The 26,137-nt window shown below is 44.0% G+C and overlaps 1 protein-coding gene across 1 annotated transcript in view; it reads left to right on the plus strand.

Moving 5' to 3' along the window:
• col6a1 (collagen, type VI, alpha 1) overlaps positions 1–25,452 on the plus strand; it is a 66,686-nt gene extending 41,234 nt beyond the window's left edge. Inside the window, exons 25-35 of the mRNA XM_052023205.1 lie at positions 1,855–1,917; positions 11,985–12,050; positions 12,769–12,804; positions 12,906–12,942; positions 13,720–13,728; positions 15,110–15,243; positions 16,838–16,947; positions 18,840–19,020; positions 20,149–20,314; positions 20,473–20,502; positions 22,127–25,452. Coding sequence (XP_051879165.1) covers positions 1,855–1,917; positions 11,985–12,050; positions 12,769–12,804; positions 12,906–12,942; positions 13,720–13,728; positions 15,110–15,243; positions 16,838–16,947; positions 18,840–19,020; positions 20,149–20,314; positions 20,473–20,502; positions 22,127–22,731 — 1,437 coding nt within the window. The 3' untranslated portion in view covers positions 22,732–25,452. The remainder of the gene's footprint in view (positions 1–1,854; positions 1,918–11,984; positions 12,051–12,768; positions 12,805–12,905; positions 12,943–13,719; positions 13,729–15,109; positions 15,244–16,837; positions 16,948–18,839; positions 19,021–20,148; positions 20,315–20,472; positions 20,503–22,126) is intronic.
• Positions 25,453–26,137: the final 685 nt, after the last annotated feature.

Below are 26,137 nucleotides of genomic sequence, written 5' to 3' on the forward strand. Positions count from 1 at the left end.
ACAAACAGTCCAGAGGAATGGAATACTATCGTAACTCTGTACTGCCTGTACAGAGGGTGAGCCAAAACATGGAATTAGACCAAATAGTTTGTTTTTAAATTTAAAATATAAATTTTATTTATGGCGTGGTAACAGGCTCTTCTGGCCCAATGAGTCCGCGCCGCCCATTTTAAACCCAAATTAACCCACCCGTACATCTTTGCAACGTGGGAGGAAACCGGAGCACCCGGAGGAAACCCACGCAGACACGGGAGAACATACAAACTCCTTATAGACAGCCAAGGGAATCGAACCCCGATCGCTGGCGCTGTAATAGTGTCGCGCTAACCGCTACGCTACCGTGTGTAAACTTTAGTGAGCTGAAGGTTTCTGTGTTTCTACTATTCAATAGTTACAGACTTGGTCAAAAATCTAGACTCTGATCAGGAACTGATGGCATTCCAATTATATAGTGAATCTACAAGTTAATTGCAAAAAGCTAGTGTCTTATGACTGCACTGCTTTGTAATTTATTCACTGTATTCCACAGTGGAATTCACTGAGGCGTCAGAAACTAGTACATGAAGAGAAATGTGGTCTGATCCCACATACTATTGGGCTGGATATAATTAGGGAAATAGAGAAAACCAGAATTTTCCCTGGGATAATGATAAAAGAACGTGTGAAAAAGTTCAAAAAGTGATTGCAGATGAAAAGAGATGCCTTGAGAAAGCATTTTCCTAGGGATTGGTTGGAACATCATCACCATATGTTGGAAAAGAGGTGAGCAAACAAAATTAATACTGACCTCTGGTTCAAGGTCTTTCAACCCAAGAACTTTCAACAGAGGCCAGACACAACAGAACCCTCACACCATTCCTGAGTGATCTTTCCATTGAAGGGGCAGGAGGTGGTATGTGGGCAGATAATCTGATGCCCTTCCGTTGAAGATGAGTTCTCCATCCTAATATCAAGTAGGAATACATTGTGTAAATGCTGACAAAGTAAGAAGTGAGAAGCAATTCCTGGCAGAGGGAGCCAGGATAAAATGAGTGACGCAGATGTAAATGAGATGCATGTTATACCAGGGTATGGGGTGTTCGGAACGAGTATTCCCCTCTGCTTGACTGCAAGGAGCCTGGTAGCTGCACACTAACCAGGAGCACAGATCTTGTGGAAGGAGCTGCCAGCAACAAAAGCTAACTGTTTCACAACTGGATGGAGGAAGCGAGGGAGGGAGGGAGGGAGAAGAAAGAGAGGAAAAGGGGAAGGGAGGAGAGAAAGAGGGAGAGAGGAAAGGAGGGAGGAAGGGAGAGAGGGAGGTAGAGGGGAAGGGAGGGAGAGAAGAAGGGAGAAGAGAGAGATTTGCATTTTCATCACTTCTTTAGAAATGTTGAAATGTAGTCACGTGTAATGTAGGAAGTGTGAGAGCAAGCTCCTGATCATGACCAGGTAATTTGTTTCAGTGACGTTAGTTGACTGGGAACAAAGGAGATCTATGTTGCCTTTCTTTAAAGTAATGTTATGAGATCATTTACACCCTGCCAAGAGAGCTTGGTTTATCCACTGCAGCTAGAGTTTGTCAGAGAGCGGACAATTTGCAAGCTATAATTGGAACCTGACACCCCTTCCCCTCCCCCAAAGAATGGATGACAGTGATTACAATCTGTCTGAGAAACTTTACCAGAAACCCAAACGCAGAATGTCTGAGTCAAAAAAAATGAAATCCAGAAGATAAATCAGCCTCTTAGTTCCTTACAGCACATGAGTTGTTCATTATCTCTCCTTAAAAATACAGAGAGAGATTCTGACAGGAAATCGTAGAGCAAAGATTGAAACAACTCCTCTCTTGACTCATGTTTCTTTCTCTCTCAGGGAACACAAGGTTTCCCCGGTCCCAAAGGCGATGATGGTGAAGCTGGAGACCCCGGGCCTGATGTAAGTAGTGGCTTCAAAGTGCTGTTTGACAACTTTTGTTTTTTTGGAGGGAAAGCTTTTGAATGGGACTCTGATCAGAAAACCATTTAGCCTGTGCTGCTTTCCGCCATAAGACCTCGTCACCCTGAGCACATCTGTGGCCTAGAAATTTGGGAACAACTACCCTCACATCTCCTGGGATGTTAATAAGCTGCATAGTGCTGAAAATTATCACCAAGCAAATAATTTACGGGCTTCTAGAAACCAAAAAAAATCATTGGCTTAGTTTAAAATATAGAGTGAATATTTTCCAGTATTTTTACAGTCAAATTTATTAATTCTAAAATGGTAAGTGGTTGGTGACAGAAGGTGACACAATGAAACCTCCTTCTATATGTTCATTTATGAATAGGAAGCCTTTAATGGGGGTAATTAATAACATTCCACCTTTGCCTAGATTTGGTGAGGCTCCTCAGTGGGAGGGACAGTTGATGGCCACATGAGAGAGAATAGTTTGCAGGGAGGTAAGTGGGGAAGTGAGAGCCGGCATGTACTCAAAGGGCTGAAGGGCCTCCTTCTGCATCCTGAAAAAATATGAGCAATTTATATAAAGCGTGGTGTGTTTTGAATCCATTCTCCTCCTCCCTCAGAGAAAACATTCAATAAACGTCGATGACGACCTTTTTATTGATGCATGTTTTGCTCAGCCTTGTTTAAAGGCGAGTATCACCCACATATAAAACATGTCATGAAGCCTCACAAGTGACCAGGGTCACTGCTCATTCTGCCAATGTCAGTAAGGATCAGAAGGACATTGGTTTGATATCAGGCATGGAACCAGAAGAGGCCATTTGGCTCCTCCAGCTCATTGCAGCCTTCATTCACATCATGTCCACTTACCTGATGTGTATATCAGCTCTATTTACCTAGCTTTACTTGGAGTCATCCAGAATCGTACAGTGCAAAAACTGGCCCTTTGGCCCACTGTGTTCAGGCCAACCATTAAGCACCAATTTACATTAATCCCATTTTATTCTCCCAATATTCCCATCAATTCCCCTCAGATTCTACCACTCTCCTACAAGCTAGGGGTAATTTACAACAGTCAGTTAACGTCCCAACCCACACTTCTGTGGAATGAAATCGGAGCACCCAGAGGAAACCACATGGAGAACGTGCAAACTGCACACAGACAGCAGCAGAAGTCAGGATCGAGCCCAAGTCACGAGAGCAGTGAGGCAGCCCCACTGTGTGTTGTGGTCTCCATTGGGTAAATTAAACTCAACTCCTTCAGCTGGTCTAAGTGCAAGGAAATGCCAGGCGGCCTAGCATTAAGCTTAGCTCTGATCCCACTCCAGTGGAACAGTCTGCCAACTCTCACTGTGCACACAAATGGAGAGAGGCTCCCGGAGAAGGTGGTGCTCTCCAGTTCTTGTGGCCTGTTCCTCTAACGGAATCAAATTCCAATGAGAATTAAAAAAACTGCTGGAGGAACTCAGTGGGTCAGGCAGCATCTGCGGAGGGAAATGGACAGTTGCTGTTTCAGGTCAAGACCCTTCATCTGGACCCTTCATCAGTCTAGATGAATGGTCTCGACCTGAAACTTCAACAGTCCACTTCCCTCCACAGACGCTGTCTGGCCTGCTGAGTTCCTCCTGCAGTTCATTGTTTGCTCCAGATTCCAGCATCTGCAGTCTTTTATGTCTCCAATAAGAGAAGGAAGTTGTAGGGGGAGGGGTGAAGGGGGGGGGTGGTGCCGCAAAGAGTGCACCTCATTTCGGACTCTAATCAAATCCTTCAGTATTTCCTTAGCTGCAATGAGGAGATCTTTAGGGATGCATGCCCAGTAATTCAATTGCTACAAAGGTTGTGTGAATCTGGTGAACACATTGAGGCTGCTAACTCTACCCTCTTATCAGCCTTCTTTCTCCTATGTGCTGGACAGTGTCCGATTCCTCAAAGACCCGCTATTAATTTGATGCCATTGATGTGAAAGCCTCACACTCTGGAATGTTTCACAAGAAATGCCTGGAATATGGGTGCCGAGGTAGAGGAGGAAGGTTGTGTAGATCTTCTATCTCTCCCACTCAAGAGGTTTATGGACAGTTTCAAAAATGTCTTCTACATCAACAGCAATTTGCATTTATATAGCACCTTTAGTGCAGTTTACGTGGGAGTATGATCAAACAAAACATCAGCAAAGAAATATTAATACATGTGACCCAAAGCTCAGTCAAAGTAAGAACCAATAAGGCAGAAGTGTTTACAAAATGTTAATGGCGGTATCTGCTGTTTTGAATATTTTGCACACAGGGATTTCTTGGAATCACCTAGGGTTACTTATCGTACATCTTATATGAGGAGGGAGTTCATCACAAGAGCATGACTGAAATTGTGGCCACCAATAAGAGTTGCAGAGATGTTCAGAACTGGAGGAGGGAGAGATCTTGCAGGGTTATAAGGCTGGAGCCCACTCCCTTCTAACAGTGACCTCCTCCATTTCACCAGCAGTCAGCATGCATTCAGATGGCTATATCCAAAGCCCAGCATGTCCCACACTAAAACTTCTCACTCCCTTTTGTCCTTCAAGATTGTGCTTTACCAAGCTTTTGGTCACCTGGCCTGATATCTGACTTGCTTTGGGACTGTCAGATCTCGCTCCTTTGAAGCACACTGAGGAATGCTTCAGTGCAGGTGCCACACAAATGCAGATTGTTCCTAGCCGAGATCAGCTTCCTCTGGCTCGCAGGTGCCTCTATCCATTGGAGGAACAGCTGTGAGAGTAGAATGTCAAATGAACGCAGAAACTATTTCCTGGTGATTTAATGGTTCCACATTGTCCCAAGATTGTGAAACAGCTGAGTTGGCTTCTCTGGCTCATTGCCACCTTCCCTGTCCTCTTTACTTCTTACAGCTGGCGTCTTTTTTTCCTGATTGTCTGCTGATTCCATCAGCTGTAGCAGGCCTCAGGTTTGATCAGGAATGATGGTTTCAGTATACTTAGCATTAACCCATTCTTTCACAATAGTTGGATGGTAAGAATGAGTCGACATCGAGATGCTTTCACTCGAGTCTCAAGATTAGGGGCCAGTCAGTTTAAAACGGAGCTATATAGAAATTGCTTTTTACAGAGGGTGGTGGATCTCTGGAATTCTCTAGCCCAGGGGGCTGTGGAGGCTGGATCATTAGAAGTGCTTGAAGTTGAGGTAGATTAAATTTTTGGAAGATCAAGTAATTGCGGGCGATGGGGAACTGGTACAGAAGAGGAGCTGAGTCCAGCATAGGTCAGTCTTGATCGTATTGAAAGGTGATGCCGGCTTGAGGAGTGTAGTGACCTACTCATAGAACATAGAACAGTACAGCACAGGAACAGGCCCTTCAGCCCACGATGTCTGCACCGAACACAGTGCCAAATTAAACTAAACCTGTTCTTCCTGCACATGATCCATGTCCCTCCATTTCCCGTATATTTCATGTGCCTGTCTAAAAGCCTCTTTGATGCCTCTATTGTATCTGCTTCCACCACTATCTCTGGCAGCCCATTCCAGTCACTTCTCATTCTCTGTGCAAAAAAACTTACCCCGTACATCTCTGTTAAGCTTTCCCCCTCTCACTTTAAATGCATGTCCGCTAGTACTTGATATTTCTACCTTGGGGAAAAGAATCCTGACTGTCAAACCTATCTATGCCTCTCATCATTTTATAAACTTTTATCGGATCTCCCCTCAGCCCCAATGGTCCAGAGAAAACAACCAAAGTTTGTCCAACCTCTCCTTATATCTGATCCCCTCTAATCCAGGAAGCGTCCTTTCCAAAGCCCCCACATCCTTCCTATAATAGGGCACCCAGAATTACACACAAGTGCACCCTAACCAAAGTTTTATATAACTGCAACAGATCTTCCTCATTCTTATACTCAATGCCATGACCAATGAAGGCAAACATGCCATATGCTTTCTTTTCTACTTTACTCTTGCTTCTATATTCTTGTGTTCCTGTGAGTCAACCATGCCTCTACCCATGGTGAGTTCAGTGGCCAGTTAATAGGAATACTGTCCAGAAGGGCTCAACTTGATGCGGAAATAGTAACTTCGTAATGGACAGTGGCATCACTCCAGTTTGAGATGGCTTCACTGCAGGGATGACCAGACAGCCACAGACCCATCTCCCAGAGGCTATGTGGAGATGGAATAGAGGAATGGAGATCAGATTTAGCAGAGGTCCCTTTACCCACACCATCCTGCTCCTGATGAATAGACTAACCTGCTGCCCATATATGTGTAGGGTAAATGAACACATGGAGCATTGGCTACACCTGCCGTCCTGGTCAGTGCTAACATTCCGTGGCTTTGGGAGAGGAAGGAAATAAAAAAAATGCGTTTATATGGAGCTTCTCATGGCTTCAGGGTGTTGGGAGAGTATAGTGACTATAATAATGCAGGAACTTGCAGCATTCACCAATAGTGAAAATGGGCCAACACTAAGTGACGTTCAATGAAGGAATAAATGTTGGACATAACGTCAGAGTAAAATCCCTGACTCTTCTTCAATAGTATTGAGGGGTTCTTTATCATCCCTGGGGGCTTGGAGACATAGACTTTTACAGCGTGGAAACAGGCCCTTTGGCCCAACTCACTAGTGTTGACCAAGGTGTCTTCCTGAACTAGTTTTTCATTTTCTATTTGCCTGCATTTGACCCATATCCCTCTGAACATTTCTTATCCATGTACCTGTCTAAATATCTTTTAAACATTGTAATTGTACCCTGCTCCACCACTTCCTCTGGCAGCTCGTTCCATTCTCCCGCCACTCTCTGTGTGAAAAACGTGCACCTCAGGTCTTCCTTAAATGGTTCCCCTCTCACTTTAAATCTATGCCTTCTAGTTTTAGACTCCCCTACCCTGGGATAAAGACTGTGATCATCCACCTTATCCATGCCCCTCAAGATTTTATAAACCTCTATAAGGTCACCCCTCAGCCTCCTTGGCTCCAGGGGAAACAGTCCCAGCCTATCCAGCCTCTCCTTATAACTCAGGCCCACCAGTCACCCTCTCTAGCTTGATCACATCCTTCCCATAGTATGGCAGCCAGAACTATACACAATATTGGACATGCGATCTCACCAACGTCTTGTACAGCTGTAACATGATGTCCCAAACTCTTGTACGCAATGCCCCATCTGATGAAGGTAAGCACACCATACGCCTTCTTCACCACCTTGTTTAGCTTTGTTGCCACTTTCAGGGAACTATGAACATGTACCCCTAGGTCTCTGTTCTCCACCACTCCCCAGGACCCCGTCATTTACTGTGTCAGTCTTGCCTTGGTTTAACTTCCTAAAATGCATCATTCTGCACTTTTCTGAGTTAAATTCCATCTACCATTCCTTGGCCCACTTTCCCAGCTGATCTAGATCCTGTTGTAACCTCAGACAACCTTTGTCACTGTCCACCACACCACCATTTTTGGTGTCATCCACAAACTTACTAATGATGCCACCTACATTCTCATCCAAATCATTAATATATATGATGAACAATAAAGGAACCAACACCGATCTCTGAGGCACACCACTGGTCACCAGCCTCCGATCTGAGAAACAACCCTCCACTTCCACCCTCTGACTCCTTCCATCAAGCCAATTTTGTGTCCAGTTGGCTAGCTCACCCTGGATCCCATGTGATCTCACCTCCTGACCAGGACCTTGTCAAAAGCCTTGCTAAATTCCACATAAGCATCATCTACCTCCCTGCCCTTGTCAATCCTCTTGGTCACCTCTTCAGAAAAAAACTCAACCAAAATTTGTGAGACATGATTTTCTATGCACAAAGCCATGCTGACTATCCCTAATCACTCCTTGCCTTTCCAAATCCCCTCCAGTAACTTTCCCACCACTGATGTTAGGCTCACTAGCCTGTTTTTCCCTGACTTGTCCTTGCAGCCCTTCTTAACTAAAGGCACAACATTAGCCACCCTCCAGTCTTCGGTACCTCACCTGTGGCTCAGGGAGATTGAAAGTCTCTGCCAGGCTTGCAGAGGTTCCCTGGAAATTCAGCTTTTATTCTTGGAGGCTTCAAGACAATCTGGCAGGATTAGCAACCTTAATCTTGCTGAGTCTGGGTAAGGTGCCACTCTACTGCACGTCAACATAATGCATCCAACATGCACGGTTCTCCACAAAGAGCAGGCCATTTGCATGGCTGCTTCTGCTCAGAGCAATGACTTATCATCATAAATCCCAGATGCTTGGTTCTGGCGCAATCATAATTAATCAATGTTTCCTTTTTGTCATACCTGTTTGATTTTACTTTGATTTTCTTATTTTGTTGTTGGGTGTGGGGTTGCAACAGATGTGTAAAATATTGCCCATTCTCCTTCATGGATTACTCTTCTTGCCTGCTCTGTAATCTGGCTCAAAGTATTCAGGATCAGATTCACATTCTTTGCTTCAGCCCGCAGCGTAGAGGAAGGGCTGTGCATTGGTTGGGAAATGATTCCCTTGTGTGAGAAAGTGATCCTCTCATGGATGCAACATGTGCCACCTTTTCCAAGAAGTATGTGGTTTCACCCTTCAACAGCAACTTGGATTTACATCCTGCTTTAACAAACTTGCCGAGAAATTCAACAGGCATAATGTTGTTTTTTATGCTGGCATTATGCAATTGGAAGCTGATTTCTCTTGGATTGTCTGGCATCATTTTAGAAATTTCATCAGTATTTGCAAGCATAAGTCATATAAAATCCTGAGGGGGCCAGACAGAGTAGATGTCGAGATGTTTCCACCAGTTGGAGAATCTCGAATAAGGGACATGGTTACATGATAAGGGGACAATCATTTAAAACTGAGTTGCACAAGAACTTCTCCTCTGTGCATAGAGAGGATTGGAGCTGTTACTATAGTTAGCAGAGGCAGGCTTTTTGAAGTGCTGATTTTGAAGGTGACAGAGGAGAGGAACCATTAACGATGACTCTCAATGGTTACTGAGGTTGCCAAATCTGCTATACACATTCCTGGAGGCCTCATCACATGTTCCCCTGCCTGCACCTCTGCACAGACCTGGCACTGGTCACACAACACCTCCATCTAAGTGGCACTCCATGTTATTTACTCACTTATTATGATACACAAGGAGGCCACTTGGGGGTCCATGCTGGTTCCCAGTACAGCAATCCCATAAGTCCCATTCTCCCTCCCCTTATTTCCCTCCTGTCCCCCTGCAACCTATGCTCTCCCACATATATTCATTATTATTATTGGTTTATTATTGTCACATGTATCGAGGTACAGTGAAAAAACTTTGGTTTGCCTGCCATCCATACAGATTATTTCATTACATCAGTGCATTAAGGTATTACAAGGGAAAACAATAACAGAATGCAGATTATAGTGTTACAGTTACAGAGGAAGTGCAGTGCAGGCTGACAATAAGCTACAAGGCCATAACAAGGTCAAGTACATCTTATCGTACTAGGGAACCGTTCAATAGTCTTATAACAGCGGGATAGAAGCTGTTCTTAAGCCTGGTGGTACGTGCTTTAAGGCTTTTGTATCTTCTGCCCGATGGGAGGGTGGAGAAGAGAGAATGTGCGGGGTGGGTGGGGTCTTTGATTATGCTGGCTGCTTTACCGAGGCAGCGAGAAGTGTAGACAGAGTCCATGGAAGGAAAGCTGGTTTCCATGATGTGCTGAGCTGTGTCTACAATTCTCTGCGGTTTCTTGCAGTCTTGGGCAGAGCAGTTGCCATACCAAGCCGTGATGTATCTGGATAGGATGCTTTCTATGGTGCATCTATAAAAATTGGTGAAGGTCACAGGGGACACGCTGAATGTCTTTAGCCTCCTGAGAAGTAGAGGTGCTGGTGAGCTTTCTTGGCCGTGGTGTCTACGTGGTTGGACCAGGGCAGGCTAATGGTGATGATCATCAACTCCCCCTTGTTTCCTTTGCCACTTGGCTACACCAAGGGGTAATTTACATGAACCAATTAACTAGCACGTCTTTGGGACGTGGGAAGAAATCACACATGCGGTCACAGGAATAACATATAAATTCCACACAGACAGCTCCAAGGTCAGGATTGAACCCGGCTCACTGGAGCTGTGAGCCGACAGTTCTAACCACAGTGCCACTGTGCCATTTCCCAGCCAGTGACCCAACTGGCTTGTTGGTCAAGCAATTCGTCAGAAATGCCTTAACAAGTAACAAATACAAATGTTCAAAGCAAATTTAAATATAAAATAGCCACAGTTTTATTGGTCACTGAGGTTGGTTGCAGCCTTGTTCTGAAAATTAATCTTTACTTCTGAGAGATGCGGTGAAAATCCCAGATCAGCAGCCTTCATTATTGGGCTGCCTCCTCAAACATGGTTGCTGCCCTATTTGTAGCATTGGTTCTGCAGTTTGGCTGCAAAGAGGCTTTGTGCTCTCCACTTGTCTCCACCTTCCTCCCCAGATCATGTCAAAGTTAGTGATAATGCAGCAGGGATAATTCGGAATGATAATTCAGAGCTTGAGGTACTAATGGCAGTAATGAAAACTAAGGGCTTGTTCCATTCCTTAGGATAAACAACCTCCAGGTGATTCCAAGAAATCTATGCATTCTGTAAACGCAATGTTCAAATCAGCATATACCACCGATGACAATTTTGTAAACCATTTTGCCTGCACTTATAAACACACTGCCTTATAATGAGTACCAAATGATATTGTAAGTCCTGTTTAGACAAACCAGTGTATGACAGCATTGAAAATTGATTGGGATGAGAAATTCAGCATCAAGTTAATGCCAACTAATGCAAGGATCATTCCTTGTTCAAGATCTCATGCAAAGTGACAGGAATCTGTGCAAGGTTTTGTCTTTAAATTGGCAGAGACAAGACTTTTCACCTTTCACAACTTCATGGATGCCCAGCTAATGATGCTTTCTTTCTGAAGTGTAGTCACCATTGTAATGCAGGTAGCAATTCAGGGGCACAGCTGGTTGAGCTGCTGCCTCACAGTTCCAGAGACCCAGGTTCAATCCTGACCTAAGGTGCTGTCTGTGTGGAGTTTGCACCTTCTGCCTGTGACTGCATGGGTTTCTTTCGGATGCTCCGGTTTCCTCCCACGTCCTAAAAACGTGTGGGTTGGTAGCTTCAATAACCAGTGTAAATTGTCCCATGCAAATAGGTGAGTGGTAGAAACTGGGTAGCATGGGTGGGGTGGGAGATGGAGGGGGGAGAGTTTAAAGGAATGTGGGGAGAATAAAATGGGTTAGGATAGAATTTAAGAAAAGGGGTAGTTGATAGCATGGACTCAGTGGGCCGAAGGGCCTGTTTCCATCCTGTATCTCTTTATGATTCTATGACTCTATGATGCAGGAGATTCATCAGCCAACTCTTACAAAGAAATATGATAATGACCATAATCTGTTTTAGTGATAAATACTGCTCAGAGCACCAAGAGCATCTGTCAGGCAGACAGGTTTCCAGTGATATTGTCTCATCCAAGATTCCTGACATCTGATAGAGGAGCCCCCAAGCACTGCACTGGACTGACAATCTCCCCTCCACACTAAAGCTTCTGCAGTAGAATTTGAACCCACAATTACCTCACAGAGAGGTGAGCACACAATACAGGAGCATCTCTTCCATCAAGAATCAAACCTGAAGAATTGCTGGAAATGCTCAGCAGGTCAGGCAGCATCTGTGGAGAGAGAAGCAGAGTTAACTTCCCATCCCAATGAATTTTCAGGTCTGGGACTCTTCGTTCTGTGCTGACAAAGGATCTTTGGCCTGAAACATTAACTTTGTTTCTCTCTCCATAGATGCAGCCTGACCTGCTGAGTGTTTTCTATTTTTATTTCAGATTTCCAGTGTTTGCATCAATTTTTGATTTTCATTTAGTAAATAATTTCCATGCATGGCATTGATCACTGATACACTCTAAGAAGATGGGGAAGAGAGGAGGGATGAATATTTTAATTTCTCATTGATATCACATATGTCTGAAATTCTTCTTCAGATAGAATTAACTGATCCAATGTTTAGCCCAGTAACTTGAGCGAAACTCATTAGTGCTGACCAAGCAAACTTTTTCTCTGTGTTTCTCAGAATAATGTTCCAGGACAAAAAGGTCGCAAAGGAGCTAAAGGTTACAGAGGACCTGAGGGTGATCCGGTAAGGATTTTCATATCCCGCTGACCTTTTGTTGAGTTGACTTGCCTGAAAGAAAGCCTTGGAAAGAGTCACAAAGGTGATTTGGCAGTCATAGGTCAGGGTGTACTTTGCATTCCTCTATGCACAAAAACATTAAACACATACAGGAGTGCAGTTTGATATTTTATTTCAAGCTGATGTTTTTACTCCCCCTTCCGGTATTGACTCCTGCTCCACAATGCCATCCATGGCAAAGAAGCTCATCCACCACTCTAAATATTCATTTCCTCCACCACCTTCTCACTGTGGCTGCAGTGTGTACCATCTACAAACCACGTTCCAGTTTCACACCTAATTTGTGACCTCTCACTCCATGAAGGACCTGGGCAGCAGGTGGATGGGATCATCACCACGTGCAGGTTCCCCAACAAGTCTCGCACCGTCGCGACTTGGAAATATATATCACCAGTCCTTTATCATCACTGAGTGTCAATTCGGAAACTCCCTCCCCAACACCACTGCAGGGACGCCTTCACCAGATGGACCACAGCGGCTCAAGCTGGCAGCTCACCACCATCTTCAGAAGGGCAATGAGCAAAATGCTGGCCTTCCCAATTATGTGCAATTCCTGAAGAACAAACAAATAAATAAATAATGAGAACATCTGCAGATATACAAAAGCAAAATCAATCAAATGTTATGAGTGATCGCTATCTTATTCATTCTGTTGTATTTTCAGGGACCTCCAGGACCTCCAGGGCCCCCAGGACCTTCTGTAAGTGCATGATGAACTCTTTTAATATGTTAATAATATAAATTACTGAACCTTCAAATCACTGAAAGATGCATTCTTTACTTTCTTCTTTTTGTTTACAGGAATGTGAAATATTGGATATCATTAAGCGTATGTGCTGTAAGTGGACAATCATTTGGATTTTTCTCACAAAAACCTGTGTGTCTGGGAAGTGCTGAGGTGTTAACATACCCCGAGACTCAGCAGTTTACCCTATAATGCAGCAAAGAGCTGACTGAGCCTTAAAGGTCCCACTTCATAGCACTTATAGGCCGTTCACCCCTTCACATACACACACGCTAAATGGACTTTAGGTCCATCTCACTTTCCAGTTCCTGGTCCATAGCACAGCAGGTTACAGCTTTTCACGTGTTCACCCTTAGACTTTGTAAATGAGTTGGGGGTGTCTGCTTCCTCTACACTTTCAGACAGCAAGTTCCAGATACCTACTTCCGAGTGAAATTAATTTTTTCCTCCAGTCCTTCAACCAATTAACTTAAACCTACACCAACAGTCAACAAGCACTCTGCCAAGGGAAACAGCTCCTTCCTGTTTATTCTTTCTAAGTCCTTTTATAGTTTTTTACATCTCCCCTGAGTCTCTTTCGATGCAGAGAAAACAACCCCAGCCTAGACCGTCCTCCTCATAACTTTAACTCTCCAGACTTGGTGACTTCCTTCTGAATCCCCCTGCACTGATTCCAGTACTGCACATCCTAATTGTAGAGTGGGAACCAGGACTGTACACAACACTCTCACTGTGACCTACCTGCTGTGTTATACACTTCTACCACCACCTCCTGCTCTTGTGTTCACTGCCTCAGCCAATCCTGACATGTATCATGTACACTTTCTTTTTACACGGTTTACTAATGGTTCTTTCTCTTTGTTTTTACAGCTTGCTGTGGTGAGTAGATTTAATTATTTGATGCTGGAAGGGATGTTTTTGGTTGCTGTTTATCACTGACCATCTCTATCATTTTTTCAAGTTTATTCAATTTTGCATTTATACAGCATATGTATTAATAAGACATTCGCAGACTTTGGTTTGTACCAGTGCTTCATAGTTTGACTGAAATTTAGAGACATTCCCTTTTGCAATCAGTCTCTGGCAGGGTATTAATCAATCAATCAGTGTGAAGCATATTGGTTCAGACAACAGCCTGGAAATGGAGTTAACAGGGGCAAGGAACTGCCATCGAAACGTTTCTGACTTTAACAGTTATGCTGCGCATTAGATGATCTTCATCACATTCAAACCAAAGGGTGCAGAAAAGATTCATAGGGATGTTTACTGGATTGGAAGGCTTGGGTTATCAGGAGAGATTGGTTAGGCTGGGTCTGTTTCTCCTGGAGCAATGGAGGCTGAAAGGTGACATGATAGAGGTATATAAAATTATGACAGGGTCGATAGCCAGAGTTTGTTTTCCATGGTGGGGGTGCCTAAAACTAGAAGCATTGATTTAAGGTGAGAGGAAAGAGGTTTAAAGGAAATCTGAAGGGTAAATTTTTCACACAGAGTGATTGGTATCTTGGTATCTGGAGTGAGCTGCAACAGGAGGTGGTGGAGGCAGGAACATTAAAAACATTTAAGAGGCATCTGGACAGACACTTGAATGAGTGGGCACAGAGGGATATGGAATTAATTCAGGCAAGTGGGATTAGTATATATAGGCATGGTGGTCAACATAGATACAGTGGGCTGAAGGGCCTGTTTCTGTGCTGGACAACTCAATGACTCTAAAGCTTCACAGTTGAGAGTTCTCCTTCTGTTAAGGTCAATGACCTCAAGGCATCAATGTCCACTTTAAAGCAAACAACAATTCTAAAGTATTAAAGAAAATCCCCTGAAAGAGTCAATCAATGGAGGAAGGTACGGTGATGTGAAAGGGATGGTTTCCCGAATGTCACAACATGAGGGAAGCATTAGCCGGCAGATTTATGGATGCTGTGATGTGGAGAGTAAGAATCTTTCTGGATTGATGAACTAGTGTCGGGGAAACCTGAATTCATCTTCATTCTCCAAACAGCCCCCTGAGCCACTCCCATCATTCAATTCCAACACAGCCAGTCTGCAACTTAATTTCCTCAACGGTCCCATTTTCCAGCATCTATGGTAGCAGAGAAGGCTCTTTTCTTTTAATTAAAGTCTGCTATTGAACAACACTGGATAAGGTGGAGGGAAATCTCAACTCTGTACATTCTTGAGAGAAATATGGATTCTCCTGGAATGAAGAAGCCTGGGAGTATCATGTTCAAGACAACCTGACCTGTACTTTTCCTTGCAGAGTGTAAGTGTGGGCCCGTTGATCTCCTGTTTGTGCTGGACAGCTCAGAAAGTATTGGAGACCAAAACTTCCACCGATCCAAGCAGTTTGTAATCAGCGTGATTGAAACACTGGCCAAAGATGAAAAGGTCAAGGTGAGATCAGAACACTGAGTGTGACGATCAACTAACGGAAAGGCTGCCTAGATTTATGCATGAGACTGCAACCTGTAGGGTAAAGAAAGCAACACATCAATTGCACTGTACTTGTGAGACTATATGGCAGCCTACTGGTTGATGAGAAAAACTATTTTCATTCAGGAGGCATCACTGCATTTTAAATTGTAACAAATCTGCCCAATCACCAGATGTCCTCCACAAACACTACAAATGACAACTTTAAGGAAACAACGATGTTTTGCATCTGTGTTGTATTCAGATCAGACTAGAGATATTCATACATGTGAATCATGACCTTAAGTTGGAATTCTGCTTTGGTGGACAGAATGCTAAGATCAAAAAATGATGATCTCAGTCAAGGTTTGGGTCCGAATTTTAAAAGCCTTTATGGAACTTTATGTTTTCATGGCAAGGCATATTTTAGCTACAGTGTAAAGTTCAACCAAAACGCTGCTGCTGGATCTATCCCAAGTGAAGAGTGGAAGTAGTGACTCTGAGAGTATTCTGTAGGCATTAAAACCTCAGGAATTCTCAACCCTTTGCCCAAATTCAAAGCAAGTTAAAAGCTGAGCAGCATAGAGTACAATTCCCACCCTCTGCTAGTTCTAGCCTTAATGTAGCTCATTAATACGTCTCTGAAGAAAACACAGCCCAACAAATGCCACAGTGATTGAGATTAGGCTACTGAAAGCAAATGCTGCTCTTATCCTCAGGATCAACAGGATGTTGGCAATTTCATCCAGAAACAAACAATATTTCCTGTTTGTTAGAAATTCACATTAATGCTAATCCAAAATTTGTACACCAAACTAATTTGTTTCAGACCCTTTTTGTTTAAGAATAGCATTGGAACATAGAAGCAATCTTTCGAGCCTTTTCTGCCATTCAATTAGACCAAGGTTAATCTCCATCTTAACTCCAGGGATCCATCTTAGTACACTTAGCTCATAATACACTTTAAAATATATTGTTACACTTCTAGTTATATCAGGATCCATGGCTTTATGGAAATTTCCAGATTTTCACACCACATCAAGTGTGAAGAAGTGTTTCCCAATTTCACTCATTCCTGAATTCTCTACCAGTGGAAATATGTTTCTCCACTTATCCTATTGATCACATTTTTCATATCTCAGTTAGATTTCTCCCAGCCACCTTTATTCAATCAGTCCTGAAAACTTAACCATTTTAAGCCTGGTATCATTAAGATACTTCCCCTCCAATGCCATATATCCTTCCTCTGGTGCAGTACCCAAAGCTGAACTTGGTGTTCCAGATGAGATCTGGACTGTGGCTCTGTCTACCTGAACCTTTCCTTTGGTAATTCAATCTCCTTTTTGTACAGACCAATTTCCAATGAGCTTTTTCATTGCTTTTTATCTGCCAGCTCTAATATTTTTGAACTTGGGTTTCCTGCTCTCATTATTTCTGGTCACTCGCCATCTTGAAGGATATCGGGGGTCTCTGGTCCAATATGCATTTGCCCACATTCAGTGTACCTTGTTCCTATTAAATTTGCTCTAGGACAGGGTGACAGGATGTACTAATTCTTCTTTTTGTTTTTTTCTAGTTTGATGGCAGAGAGTCCAATGTTGCAGTTGTGCAGTACAGTCATGCTGGAACAGAGGAGATGGTCTCAATGTCCGATAACAACATCAACACTCTAGCTGAGTTGAAAGCGTAAGTCTGCTGTTTTCTGACTAATGGTTAATTCTTTATTTTGTTTGTAAAAATCCATGACACCTATCACATAGCTTCCAAAATATATTGGTACAATGCAATAACTTCAGAGAAGAAAAATAAAGCAATTACAATACATAATTCTCAAAGACATGAAGGGAGATTGAGGGCAGGGAACCTGATTCACGACAGTGCAGATTTGTATTCTGGGGAACATGGTTTTATTCTTTAATATGCTGGGCAGCAGAACAATGATAGTGGTGGACATAGTCCGTCCAAACAAGACAATTAAGATGATGGACTGTGTCTCTTCAGAGAACATGTCAGTGTGTTGGATTATGTCTCTCCACACAGTAGGGGTCCATCTGTAGCACAGTTTCCCGGTTTGGCATATACTGTGCCATCACCAGGTCAGTTCCTGGTTTGATTTGGTAGCAGATGAGGTTACACATAGGAGTACAATTCTTCTGTTACTGATCGACCACAGTGTCCAATGAGTGCCTGGTTTTTGAGCTGCCAGGTCTGCACTTAATCTGCTGAACCTAGCTCAGTGCAGTGACACCACATTTTCCCTATAGTGCTACCTTGGGATCCCAGCGAAATTCACCTCAAACTCCATGAAATTCACCTCAAACTCCATGAAACCCTGCCAATGGCTACAGCCCTGCATTCACCAGTGGCAGTCAGGAAACTGGTAGCAACTTTTGCACCCTGTGCTGCAGCACTAGGCTGCAATGTTTTTTTTCCATAATTCTGTCTCCTGCGGCACTGACTCCCTCTCCACCCAATCATTCATCTGTGAGTCTCCTATGTGACTGGGACTGTCCGGAGCCCAGAAGCACAAAGCAAAGTTAGGGCCAGGGTGCTGGCAGGAAGCAATTCCTCACATGGAGTGGAGATTTGGAATTTCCTTCCAAAACATCTAATCAGGCTGGAGGATCAACTGAAAATTTGAGACCTAAGGTGGATATATTTCTGCTAAACCAAGCTCTGAATGCAGATCAATCCCAGGATAGGTTTGAGGGGTTGAAGACTCCTGTTCCTATGTTCTCAATTCCTGGAATCATCCCTAATTCTTCTAAACTCCGAAGAATCTAGATCTAATTTCTTTTCACAAGCTGCTAAAGAAATTAGATCTAGATTCTTTGGTGTTTAGAAGAATTAGGGATGGTATAAGATGGTGTGGGGGAAGGACAGGGCAGATATTGAGATGTTTTCCACTAGTGGGAGAACCTCAGAAGAGGGGATGTAGTTACAGGATAAAGGGGCGGTCATTTAAGACTAAGGTACAAAGGAATTTCTTCTCAGAGAGGGTTGTGGAGGTGGGATTATAGTGGGGAGGTGGTATTTAAAGAGGAAATAGATCAGTTTTTGAAACATTAGGGGATAGAGTTACAGAAGAGGAGTTGAGGCCTGAGGCAGATCAGCCATGATCATATTGGATAGCAGGACATGCTTCAGGGGCCGGGTGTCTTACTCCTGCTCCTATTTTCTTGGCAACATCAGTACAGGTCTGATCAACATGGTGGTGCTTGTGGTACCCAGAACATTAAGGAAAGCCCTGAGGCTTGTGTTAGTCCAGGAATGTCCTCTCCACACTGGGTTGGCTGGCCTCAACCAGAACTGCAGCCATGATGAGACCCTGTGTCAGCGAAGGAAGATCAGCCCATCACCAGATGGCTGTCCTAGGGATCCTATTGAGTTGGTGCAAGTGCGGAGTAAACCCAAGGTTGTTAAATAGGAAAGGAACAGTGGCAGATGGCAATGGTGGGTGACTAGTGTTGATGGAACAGGGATCCAACTTGCAGCAGAGCAAAACCTGTGGGAAAATGTGGAAATCTGATTGGTGAAAGTATACAGTAACAGCAGGATTTTGTTCTTCTAATCCCTAGCGCAATTAAGAACCTCAGATGGATTGCCGGAGGAACATTCACTGGTACAGCACTGGACTGGTCAAAGAGAGCCTTCGGGGGATCAGTTAACCAAGCGCAAGTGGCCCTGGTGCTAACTGACGGGCGTACAGACATTCTGAGAGATCCCAAATCATTGACATCACTCTGCGACACGATCCCTGTATGTTTCCTTCCATTCACTCTCTGCTTTTCTGATGATGTTATCTTTCGTTTCCATCACACTGGGAGTTTACAGAGGCTGGGACTTCTTTGATCAAACAAGACCAGGGAGTGACTTCACAGAGGCGTTGAAAATCATGAGGGGTTTTGGTAGAGAGGAGAGTGGAAATTGTTTCCACTGACAGAAAGCTCATTCGGTGATAGGCATGGATTTAAGATCATTCACAAAAGAACTGGAGTTTCTTTTACATGTTATTCCAATATGGAATGCAACAGCCCAAAGATTCGATAGTAATATTCAAAAGAGAACTGATAGCTGTTTGAAAAGGGAGAGAATAATTGGAGAGCTCTTTCAAAGAACTGGCACGGGTGCAATAGACAGAAACCTACAGCCCTATATCTGTATAAGATTCGGTTTCCTGCCTTCATCTGTGTCTCCTGTTTCACCATCTTCTGTGCCTCTCCTCATCCAATTGCTGAAACCCACATCCCTCACTATGTCGGCTCAAGGCTCAGTTACCCCAAGACACTCTTGACTAGGTTCCCGCTTTCCAACCACTAAACTTGAGCTCAGCCTAAATACTACCATACAGACCCCGACTCTCACCATTGCACTCATTCTTGTACTTGGTCTGAAAATGACTTGATATTTAAAACTCCCAATCTTGTTTTAAAATCACCCCATAGCTCCACACCTTCGTACCACCTCCTCCAGTTTGCAAAATCTCTGAACCTCCGGTGCTGTAAACTCAGAGCCTATGACTCCAAAATCTCTTGTGTATCCCACACCTGGTGGTTTTCTGCTGCGCCTTAGCTCTCGAATTCCTTCCCAAGCTTCTTGGTACCGCAGCAATGTTCCTCGGCTCTTATTGTTTTAACCCAGTTTTTAGGAACATCTCCTTGGGCGGTGTCAGACTTTCTTGTTAATGCACCAAGATTCCTATCGTTGAGTACAGATGGATTTTGTTGTGCTTAATGTGCAACTCCCTGTTTACTGTACTTCCACAACCCAAAACCCATCTGGACTTCTGCCCCCTGGATTGTCACATCACTGCCCTCTGACACTTGTTTCCTGATGCTGCTTTGCACCCCTGCTTTGGTCTCTCACCGGCTTCTCCTTATGTCCCAGGTGATCACGGTTGGCGTGGGCGACGTTTTCCTCAATGAGGCAGCCTCTGAGACCCTAAACCAGATTTCCTGCCAGGACACTGAGATGAGCCTGAGGATCGAAAGCTACGAGGAGCTGCTGACCAACTTGGATTTACTTGAAAACACGACTGCGTTAGTCTGCAAAGGTATGCCACAATCCTGTCTGGAGCACAACCATTCTGTGGTTTCTCAATATCCAGGGCCTATACTGAGGGGACAGGTCCTCATCTCTCAATTATTTTGTTGGGTTTTTAATCAAGTGTGAGTTACTTTGCATATTGACGTACTGTGCTTACTTTTACAGACAAGAAGTGCCCAGATTATTCCTGCCCCAGTAAGTATATTTTTAATGTGCCACCTTATGCTAAAGATAAAGACACCGATACTCAAAGGATGCGTGGCACTGAATGACCTTAAAATAGCTGCAGGTTGAGTTGGGTTCCGGCAGGATCAGGGGTGTGAGCTGGGAAGCCGTGGGAAAGTTTCTCGGCCAGCAGTGGGTGGAAGAGGTGGGGGAGGTGCAGGTGTTGAAAGGCGATGGAGAGATTGCTGGGTGTTCTTGCAACTCCAGGATCAGGGAAGCTGCCAGAGCAAGAGAAACCCGAGCCTCTTACAGGGCAGGACAGGGGTTAGCTTGGCTCCCCAGCAACCTCTGGCCTACAAGGAGCTCCCCCCTGTCATTTTACCAAATCACTACGGTCACTGGGATCCTTCCACCAAGGTTGAGCTGCTGATGTTTACGGCCGAAGGCAGTCGACGTCCTTTTAATCCAACTCTACGCTAAAAGCTCATTTAATCCTGGTTTTGGAATTTAAACAAGCCCCACCCACCAATTGTGCCTGAGGGTTCTTCCATTACAGTCTGATCAGCATGGTCAATGGGGTTACATGTAACACAGGGAGAGAAGTCTGGGGTCAATGCAGAGACCCTGGACTCCGCATTATGTGTTTTTCTACACTAGGACAGTCGAGTAGAATTTCTGACCCAAAGTTGCCTTAGAGTCTCATGAAATGATTAGCTGTGTGTGTGGAAAAGGTGTGATGGGATCATTTTCATTCTCAATGGCCACACCACATGAATTAGCATCAATGATCTCTTTGGAACACACCACATAATCTACCATAATCAGAGGCCATTTATTGGGTGGTGGTATAAAGTACCACTGCATGAAACCTTCCCAAGGACTGTTCACCGGTGCCACTGCCCAGTTAGCAGGGATTTAGGTTTAGTGTCCTCAGTCAAGCTGTATTCTGACCCACTGGTCTTCACACAGCATCAACAGTACTTAGGTTTGCAGGTCTGGAAGTGGGTGTTCTCAGAGGCAATGGGATGTGTCTGGAGTGTTAATCTGATTGGCTGAGTGTTTCTTCCCAGATACAGCACCATCCACTTAGCCTTTCATCAATATGATGCCACACAGCTTTTCCTTATACCCTCCATAGACTGAAAATCACCCAAAACTCTGCTAAAATTATAGGTTTGTGATTGCAAATTTGTACCACTGCATTGAAGCCTTTCTCAACATCTTCTTACAAAATCCCAGCCACATATTATTGTCCAGAGAACAGTTTGATACCATTGCTTACCACCTTGTTCTCCATCTCTACAACACTGGTTTGCATTTACAAAGAGCCACATAATACATACAAGGGCAGGTTCCAAGTAATTGAAGTGCAAGGATGCACAGGAGACCAGACCGTAGGAGGCAGAGATGATCATCTGGCGGAGGTGACAGAAGGAATGGATAAGCCCACAAGATGAATTTTAAATGATAGGCCTACAGTACGCAAAGGGTAATGGGTAAACAAGAGTTGGGACCCAACCAGAACAAAACTGATTTGACAACCATTTTACCCAGGTGGCAACTCGGGCATTTCAGACTGACCCATTTAAAGCTCACAAAATTCTTTTAGTCCATTTCAAAAACTTCTTCTTAAAGATTGGTGTTTTCTCTGCAGTTGAATTCAACACCTCAGCTGACATCACACTCCTGATTGACAGTTCCACCAGCGTCGGGAGCAAGAACTTTGAAACCACCAAGACCTTTACCAAGCGATTGGCAGAGCGCTTCCTTAAAACCGCCAAGGTTAAACCCGGTGTCACAGTGCGGGTTTCTGTGGTTCAGTATAGTAAAAACCAAGAGATTGAAACCCAGTTCTCCAACAACTACACAATAGTGTCAGGAAGCATAGACCAGATGAAGTTCATGAATGACGCAACTGATGTGGGGTCTGCCCTGGAACGTGTGATTAACAACTACCAGAGAAGTAGAGGCAACGTTGATAAGAAGGTCCTCTTGTTCACGGATGGCCGATCCCAAGGAGACCTGGTGTACACTATAGAGCAGCAGGCACAAGCGGCAAAAGCGAACCGAATCACTATGCACGTCATTGCCGTGGGCGACCAGGTCCATGAGGACAATCTCCGGGCTTTAGTAGCCGGCAGAGCAACTGACTATGATGTAGATCTTGGCTCACGTTATCTCTACCGGGTAAAGGACTACCCCTCCCTCTTGAAAGGTGTATTTTACCAAACTGTTAGCAAACAATTGTCACTTTATTAACTATGAAGAAATTTCTAAGCCCTCTAAGCTCTCCTATTTTACGCATTTTTATAAAGTGGTTACTTTCTTTGGGAATTTACTTTCTTGGGATTTGCATTGTCTTTTCGAAGAATATTTTCATTCAGGAATGCTCCTCCCCTGTACCGTCCCGTCACCCTGTGACTTTGCTCTCAAGTCCATCACTCTACCCTCTTCTGCTTCTGGGTCCTGCACCTCTGTCTATCCCCTACTGGCTGCGTGGCTGGGAACACTTTGCCTTCTTTTCGGTGCCCCGGCTTCAGGCAGCAAAAGGCACAATCTCTCGAGGTTAAAACGAGCCAAGATGGTTTCCTTTGAGATCCCAGCCTCAGAGAGCTGTCTTTTGGTTAGTGAGAAAGAACAACAAGGTAGGAATTGGCTATTGTTGCACTAGTTTTGTGGATGTCAAATGGGCTGGTAGAAAATGAACGATTTCTTAACACACCATGGATGCCTGAAAATTAACACTGGCATGGGCTTATTTTCAGCTGTCACAGGCATCTCCTTATGTCTGCCAGTGAGGGGCTGAAAGGCTGTTTTAGGATCCCTCAGGGACATTGGGCTACCCTGATGGAGTGAGCACCTGATGTGGCCCCGTAAACACCAAGCACATGCACTGTCAGACCTTCTCTCTGGTCACAACTGGAGGTGCCCTCTGCCCCACACCACTGTCTCCTGGGTAAGTGTGAAAACACAGATTATGTGACTAAGGCCTGAGCCCTGTTGTGGCCTGGCTCAGTTACAACCTGGGCCCCACCTTGGTCTGGACTCAGCATTGGCCTGGACTCTTATCACAGCCTGGACCCAACTACAGCCTGGGGCTAAATCACAACCCGGGCCCAACATGGGCCCATTTCAGGCAGTGCTCACCCTGTGCCCTTTATGTCCAGGATTCCCTCACCAAAGGTTGCTCTCCTCAGTCCAGTGGAGGTGAAACAGTTTAGACCCCTGCTGCCACATTTGATGCACTTTCGACTTACGAAGGTCAGTTTGCTGCTGACCACTTGCAGATCAGAGCCATGGCCAGGACTTTAAACCTGACAGCTTCTGGAGGGACACACGGGCACATCATGAATGGCGCCGGGTGGAAGTCTGTGCACCACGCCCTTGGCAGGGGGCCCAAGCCCTCTCTTGCTCCCTCTACTAAAGGTTTTATTCCTTCAGAAGCCTCCATAGGGCCCATTAACTTTGTTGTTCTTTGCTACTTTACTGTACAATTAGGCTCAGTTCATTTAAAGGCAAGGTAGCTAAAGATTGATAGTTGACAAAAAGGACAGAGGACACTTAAATTGCATCTGTAATGTGAAAGATGCACATCAACAGCTGCTCCACTCGATCACCAGTAGATCACTAGCTCCTGCAGATTGCCAGTAGGTCACCAACAATGATACCAGCTGCACGATCACCAGCTCCACTAGATCACCAGCGATCCATGCTATGCAGCAACCTGGGGACAAAGCACTGGTTGAAACTGTTCCCAGAATGAATTTAAGATTTGGGACTGGATTAGTGGTCAGATTGTCCACTGACTGTCCACCATGTGTCACCTGATCTCTCGATTCAGGTCACATTACCCCAAAGTCAGATGCTGAGAGTAGTGCATTGACTGAGGATGATGGGAATGGCAGAGGGTGGTTGCAATTAAACAGTTGTTTCTAGCCCACTGATAGATCTAAATATTTTAAATGTCAGTACCTGGCAGTTATATAAAAATGCAGATTTACCATAAAGTATAGTGTGGGTTGATTTTCTAGCAATTTTTTGAAGGGGCCTTATACACTGTTACAACTTATACACCAATTTGTACATTAGTAGTCTTTTCAAACACTGGGTGGCAAAGTCAGCTGAGGCCCCATTACAGCACCTTGTTGCTTCAGAAGTCGAAACTCTCATTTTTTCAACCAAAGACCAACCAGTGTGGAGTGAGGGAAGGCCATCAGAAGAGGTAGTTGTAGACAAAGGAAAACTGGATGTGCATGAATGGGCATCATGAGGTAGTTGGTTCTCCTGAAGGGAGAAAGGATTGGGGGATGTAGTGAGAAGGAGGTTAGCTGTGGATGATTTATGGAAGGAAGGCTTGATGGGTTACAAACCAAAGTCTGACTAATGTGTCATCATTACTTCAGTATAAAGCTGATGGCTGTTGGCTAGATATCATTCACAGAGTATAGTACATGAGCCACGAACTTCTCCTCACTCTAACTGCTTGTGATGGAAGATCATGGCATCATGAGTGAAAGAGAATGGCTCAATTACAATGAAGATATAATGTTAAGGTATGATGAGTAATGGACCCTGGTGGGTGTGTAATACCACAGGGAATGATTCTAGGGGAATGCTTTGGAATCTCTAAGCATACTGAGACCTAATCGTTCAATATTTTATTTTAATAAGCAAACTGTGTTATGATCAGCAAGTAACCATTTTGAATGTAAATAAATGTTACTTTAAAGTAATCTTATATTGGTGCTATGAACATAGAGGGCTATTGAGAAAAGAATTTGCAACACTTCAAGTTTTGGACCACATGTGAGGTAAAACCTGCTTTCAATCTATCTCATATTTTGCAGAAATCATTTTGTATTTGTAAAATATAGATTTTTTATGGAACCTGTATCATGTTTGCAGTCGCATTTGTAATAACACAGTTGGAGATCATATATGGATTGGGTCATCAGTGTTAAATAAAGATTTTCATGTTCACTTCCGGTACTTTAATTTCCTTTGGAGTACTCTGTGTGTTATATTTGAGATGTCCATGCTAAAATCTGTTGCTGCCATTTTAATGGAGCAACTCTAACACTTGTCCACATTATTAAATGGCGTTCACTGCCCATCTTAAATAGCCCCCCTGCCAGCTTATTTCACAGGGCAGTGCATAGCTTACCATGTTCGTGAGAATGGAAATGGACATAGACTAGGGCAAATAAGAAAATCAGATTTTCCCGAAGGATGTTAGTGGACTAGATGGCTTTCAGTGTCAGTGGATTCCTGGTTATTACTAGATTTATTTTCCTAATCTATTGTAGTGGATTTAAATTCCCCATCTATCACAGTGGAATTCGATTTTAATTGTCAGCATATCAATTGATCCATTTTTCAGGCCTCTAGACACCAGGGTTCAGGGAGAGTTTGAGCATCTGCCTTAATCTAGCAGACTACTACCAGCCTAACACTCTTCTGGATGAAATTATTCTACAGATTATTTCATTTCAGTGATGTCACCATTTAAGAAAACAGCTTAAAGTAGGAAGGCTAACAGTATCATCAGGGATCCCTGCCACCTTAGCCATTCCCTTTTTTCTCTTCCACCTTCTGGGAGAAGATACAGCAGATTGAAAACCCGGACATCCAGACTCAAGAACAGCTTCTTACTCACTGCTTTCAG

The sequence above is a fragment of the Pristis pectinata genome, chromosome 1 (assembly GCF_009764475.1).
Source record: "Pristis pectinata isolate sPriPec2 chromosome 1, sPriPec2.1.pri, whole genome shotgun sequence".
Lineage (NCBI taxonomy): Eukaryota > Metazoa > Chordata > Chondrichthyes > Rhinopristiformes > Pristidae > Pristis > Pristis pectinata.